The sequence below is a fragment of the Podarcis erhardii genome (genome assembly GCF_964252035.2).
Source record: "Podarcis erhardii genome assembly, chromosome: 7".
NCBI lineage: Eukaryota > Metazoa > Chordata > Lepidosauria > Squamata > Lacertidae > Podarcis > Podarcis erhardii.
This window is the reverse complement of record NC_138511.1, coordinates 68,513,982-68,519,981: the sequence shown is the minus strand read 5'-3', so window position 1 is coordinate 68,519,981 and position 6,000 is coordinate 68,513,982. Positions and strand designations below refer to the sequence as shown.

The following is a 6,000-nucleotide window of genomic DNA, read 5'->3' as shown; positions in this document are numbered from 1 at the left end:
GATCATTTGATGCTGCTGAATGCATAAAAACAGGCCCATAATAGCCTTTCTTGGCTCTGAGGAAAGAGCCCCACGAAGGGAGTGGGTCTAAGAGAAGGTTGATAGGTTTTCCTGGTTCCAGAGACAGACCATTACTTCCCACTGTTCTTTCACACACAGCTACACCTACTGCTGGTTGTCCTCTCTGACGACAGGCAGGCAGCGTGCAAGGGAGATACAAAAAAAAAGGGGGTGGGGAGATGGCAATTGGGGACATGACGTTAGAGACAATATCAAAGCACAATGCCCCTTTAAACACGCCCAATACACACATTTCTGGTAGAGAGTCACTGATACGCCAAATAAATAGAAGGTTCCCCTTGGGTAGCATTAGTGCTCAGGTTAACGGGGTCTGGAGAGGAATGGACATAATAGAGCTACGGCAAAATTATAAGCTTTAGTTTGGAGCTAAGGACAGGGGTACAGTTAAGAACAGAGAAGCAGCATGGACCAAGTTAAGAGAGAATAAGGTGTTAAGAGATTTGTACTTTATGCTCCAGATTAAGATCAGGGTTACCCCCAGAAGGGCAGAGCTTCTGTTCCCTTTAAAAAACTCTGAATTTTCAGCAAGGGCAGTCCTCCTCATAAATGCACCACTATTTGTTTTTTTTGTCGGGAGGGGAGATGCACCTGCCTTTCAGAGAGTTCTGAAAAATGACAGGAGCAATGGGTTCATCCAAACTACCTTTTGTGCTGTGTTACTAGGCACGGTTCTGGGCTTTACAGCCCCATGTCTGAACGTTTGTTTGCTTGTTTGTTTGTCCCAGTGCTTTCCTTGTAAAAAACTGCATTTCAACACTGAATAGCTCGGTTTTCTGCCAATTGCCATTTGCTCTGATTCAGTGGTAAAACGTGGTTTTTCCTGGGGAAAGCGACAGGAAACCGCCCCCCCCCCCCCCGGACACAAAGCTTTAAAGCGCAGGCCTGTGCCTGGTAAGTATGGGGCAAAAGATAGCCTGAATGAGCCCAATGTTCTGTTGGGAATAGACTCAAGCTAGGGCTAAGCAATTTGTTAAACAAACAGAAATAAGAGAGTGAGAGGGATGCTGCAAACAAAAAACAGCAGCAATCACTGTCTGGTTGACATCCCAGCCACCCCCAATAGCAGCAGCTTTCCCCAGTGCTAGAATGCCAAACAAACCCCTCTCTCAAGGTGCCTGAACAATTAGGATTTAGGGCAGGAATCAGCATGAGCAAACGCACCCACAGTCAAAATTTGGGGATCACGCATGGCTGCAATCATCAAGGAAGTTAAGCCCTCAATAGCAAGGCTTCTGGAGTGATTTTGCCAAACTGGCTTTGGAAGGGAGCCAGCTGCCCAAGGATGTTTTAAAAGCTGGAAAGGAACATTGGCAGGCTTTGGCTCGCACAGCTTTTTTTTATTATTTATTTAAAAAGCTGAAAATACGGTCCAAGGCTTTGGGCAAAGGGATACAACTGTCTTATCTTGCCTCAAATTCTTCCTCCATGGCCCCCAATAATGTGTTCCTAGCTGGCCCACTGTTTAAACTGAGCTTTGATTGAGAAGAGATCCAACAATGGGGCAAAAAGATTTAACTAAGACCCAGCCAAGTTTCCTGAGGGAAGTTTGAGCACCCTTTCCCACACAGAGGTATTTTTCTTTACATATATCCAACTTCAAGGCTGAAGACACTGGCTGTGTACACACCATACATTTAAAGCACACTGCTTCCCACAAAGAATCCTGGGGACTGTTGTTTACCCCTCACTGAGCTGCACTTCCCAGCACCCCTAACAAACTACAGTCCCCAGGATTACTGGGGGGGGGAGTCATGTGCTTTAAGCGTATGGTGTGTGTGCAGTCATAGCTTCCCCCTGAGGCAAAGACCAAAATGGTACCACCACCCTCATTCCGTGTTCAGAAGCCAACTGGACTTTCAACTGAATTTTACTTGAACACTGGTGACTTGTCCAGCTTACTGCAGGACAGCAGGCTAGCTGGGCGTGCAGGCCAGGCTGCGCTGCAGACACAGCTCTGGCCTCTCAACCTGTCATCACCCACTGCCAGCCCCCAAGCACCTGCCACCTGAGGCAGTCACTTCACTCCATAACAGGCCCTGCCCAACTGGCTTCCTAACACACACAACTGAAGCAAAAGATGATGCTCATAGTAATGTGGTTTTAGCAGAAATGATACAAAGGATTAGGTTAAAATTGATTTTTTAATTGGTGAAAGATGAGAATTACAGCATATTAAGATAAATTATTAGGATAAAAACAAAGCTGGAAAGGATTTGCTGAAACATCTAATTGAACTAGAATACAAAAAAGGGAGGTGTCAGGAGGTCAAGGAAATAAGCAAAGGAAAGAAAGTTATGTAAAGGTTGGATCTGTTTTATTTTGTTAATTTTTTTCTGGTTTTTTTTTTGTCTTGTCCTTTTATTTTTTTATCTTTGTAATCTTTAAAATTTGAATAAATACTATTTAAAAACAAAAACAAAAACAAAAGATGATGCTCATGCCATAATCCACACATGACTATGTCAGTGGAGTACCTGTGCAGGAGAAAGCATCATTGTGTGAAGCAGGCTTAAAGACATCTTTTGATCCCACACTCTCCTATGAGAGGTGGGTGGGAGGAAAGAAAGAAAGAAAGAGAATCAAGGGCAGATTGAGAGGAGGAGAACCCAGCTGGTGATTCTCTGAAAGGATCTGTCAGAGACAGAGATGGCAGCAGAAGATACAGATGAGAAACCCAGAAATATTGTCGGGTGCATGCGAGGAGGAGAGTCCCTCACAGAACATTTGAAATTTCCTTTAACACTGACCAAAGGTTACACACAGCAGGGATGTAGAGCTATTTGGCTAGGATTTTGTTCACCACCTGCCGACAAAAGTATAACCCACTTTGAGTAGGGCAAACCACAAGTTATAGCTTTCGCAATTTAGCAAAGTATGCTCAAACTGGCCTCTCGTTATATGGATAAAACATCAGTCCCAAAGTCTGGGGTTGGTTTGCCACAGACAACACTTTCACTCTCTCCCCCTCCAGCTATTTGCCCTCTGAAAGTGCTGCTTACAGTAAACAGCACCAATTTCACAGGGAAATATCAGCTTGTGGGAAGGTGTCACTAGGAAAATGGCACAAGGCCCCATTCTGGTGTGAGGCCTTGATGTGGATTAGGAGAGTTCTAGATTGGAGGGCCATGCTATTACTATACTTATTTCCTTTATTTTTATTGTATAATTAAATTTTCTCTGTGTGTTTTGCTTTTTTGTAGTTGGTTTTTATACCAATTTTTGAAGCCTGCCCTTCCTTCCAAAGGAGCCCAGCTCAAGCATGCTTTTCAAAAATTGTTGTACCTCCACTGGTGGAGGCAGCATGCCTCCGATTACCAGCGGCTGGTAACCACAAGTGGGGAGGGCTCTGTTGCACTCAGGCCCTGTTTGCAGACTTCCTTGAGGCTTCTGGTTGGCCACAGTGAGAACAGAATGCTGGACTAGATGGGCCACTGGTGTAATCCAGCAGAGCTATTCTTATGGTCAGAGAGAAACCGTTCCCTGCTGCAGACAGTTGGCTTCCATAAATTGGAGGACAATGAAAATAGCAACCCAGGGGAATGAGAAAGATAATAAAAACAGGGACCCTAGGTGTGTGAAAGTAGCCACTGATGTCACACGCACATCAGTGTTTTAAGGCATGTTCACACATTACACTAAACACAAGTACAAGCTGTTTCTACACAGGCACATGTGTTTGTGTAAAACAGCTCAGCTCCTGCGTACATAGACTGTACACTCGTCGAATGTTACATGTGAATAACTGTACGAGTGTGCAGCTGACTTATTTGTGTTCACAGGTATGCTGACATTGAATGTAACATGTGAACGCCACTACCTGCTGCCATCTAAGTGGGACATCTAAAGAGAGCTGTAATCACAACACAGCCACAATGAATGTGAGAAAGATTTTTAAATAATAATTAAACTTTCAAAGCTTTGCTTTGTTGCCCTTCTTAAAGATCCAGAGTCCTCATTTAAAGTGAGTCACACTTAAAGACCAGCCCCTTCCTCAGCACAAAGAGTACTGAGCTCAGTGGCATGTTGAACTGCCAGTCCTTGAACACAGTCAGTAGCATGTATGTGAGAATTGCACAGCAGCAACGGAGAGAAAAACTGAGTGCAAGGACACAGGAATAATGCAAAGGTGGGGAAGAGGGGAGGAGGGTTGTCAAGCGTAAGATCCCTCTATTTCTGTGTTTAGAGGGATATAAGAGCTGATCTGCCGTGCTTTATCCCCCTAAAACGCCCAGAAGACAAACTGGAGGGTGAGGTGGAGAAATGAAGACAGCAGGCTTTGCATCCCACTGGATGCTCTCGGTCTTCATGTGTGAATAGTCAGTTCCAGTAACTTTCCCACTAACAACACCCCATTGTCTTTTTTTTATGAATATAGTTTCTTAACTGCCCTGAGCCACATCCACACCATAATTTAAAACACCAGTACACCACTTTTACAGTCATGGTTCCTCCATGTCTCAAAGCATCCTGGGAACGGTCATTTGTTAAAAGTGCTTAGAGGTAGGAGCTCTAATTTCCTAAGTTCTCTAACAAGAGCGGTTAACAGTAAAACCACTCAAAAATTGAGTTCTGTTAGTTCCTAGCAACTCTTAGCACCCTTAATAAACTACACTTCCCAGGATTCTTTGGGGGAAGCCATGACAAAGGAGTATAATAGCACTTTAAATGTACAGTGTTGATGTGACCCTGGTCTAAACTATTATAGCTTGGGCACCAAATGAAAAACAACAAAAGGCCCTGAGGCATCTTAAAGACCATCAAACATATTAGGGCAGGCGCTTTTGTGCGCCAAGCTCATGCCATAATAAAGCTGTCAGTCTTTGAAGATGCCACAGATTAAACAAAGCAATTGCTTTGGAAACTACCCCAAAATGAAGATCAGAATGTTCTTACGCACAGACCATCTCCCTCTCTGCTTCTCAGAGGACAGCACATTTCCCCACCACCACCACCAAACCCCCCCCCCTGCTCCCAGCTGCTTGTAGGGAACTTACAGTGTCTGATAGGTGCTGTCCTTTGCCTTGAGGAATTTCACCACGAAAAATACAACGGCTTGGAGGCTGAGCACCAGGATGATTCCCCCGATGAAGCTGGCAGAGTCAAATCCTGGCGGGTGGAACTCCGGGGAGTCAGTTAGCGGAGGGCTGGCCGTTGTACCTAGGGGGAGACAGAGCAAGGGGGTTGTGAAGGTACTTGGCAAAAAGGGAAAAGGCTGTAGCTCAATGTGGGAAGAGTATATGCTTCGTATGCAGAAGAAAACCCCTGCACAAAAATACTAGAGAGCCACTGCCAATCAGTGAAGACAATGCTGGTTTGACTTGCATGTTCTTAAAAGAGTTTACAACTGAGAGATCATATTCTTTACTTTCCTACCAGTCCATTAACTAACTATTACTGGCCCCTCCAGATTGAGTGGGGGATTTTTTTGGGGGGGGGAGGGGGAAGCGTGTTGTCAGAGCTGCCCCAAGGTCCCAGCTCACAGAGGACCAACGCTAGGCTGTCGTAACGTACAAAAGTCTTTATTGAAGTTCAGTTTCCATTTCAAAGCCGCAGCGTGCAGCCCTACGTCTTAAACCCTAGATTGGCGAAGTCCCGTCTGAGTCTCCTCCCCTCTGACACCAGTTTAAGATCCTAGCCCTGCTCCACCTTTTCCGCTGCTCTCTCCTCCTCTGGGTCCTCCTGCCCGCTGGGGCATTGCCCTTTCTGGACTCTTCCGACACTGAGTCGCTTAGCTCCTCCCCCTGCCTCCGGCGGGCTTTAGGACCCGGTTCCCAATCCTCATTCTCTGCTGTCCCGCGCTCCTGTACATTTGAACTTGCCTCTCGCGCCAACCCCGTGACCTTTCTCCTAACCGTTACACTACTTCTGTCACTGCTTCCCTCTTCCGGGATACTGGCCGGATCTGACCTCCCCTCCGTT

At 45.7% G+C, this 6,000-nt stretch overlaps 1 protein-coding gene across 2 annotated transcripts in view; it reads right to left on the bottom strand.

Moving 5' to 3' along the window:
* Positions 1–6,000, bottom strand: part of CD164L2 (CD164 molecule like 2) — a 33,370-nt gene that overhangs the window by 4,086 nt on the left and 23,284 nt on the right. The window contains exons 5-6 of one of the 2 annotated variants that reach the window (XM_081869806.1): positions 5,076–5,238; positions 7–184 (exon numbers count right to left, since the gene is read on the bottom strand). In XM_081869806.1, coding sequence (XP_081725932.1) covers positions 166–184; positions 5,076–5,238 — 182 coding nt within the window. In that variant the 3' untranslated portion in view covers positions 7–165. Of the gene's footprint in view, positions 1–6; positions 185–5,075; positions 5,239–6,000 lie in introns of those variants that run through there. The other variant, XM_081869807.1, reaches the window with a different exon arrangement.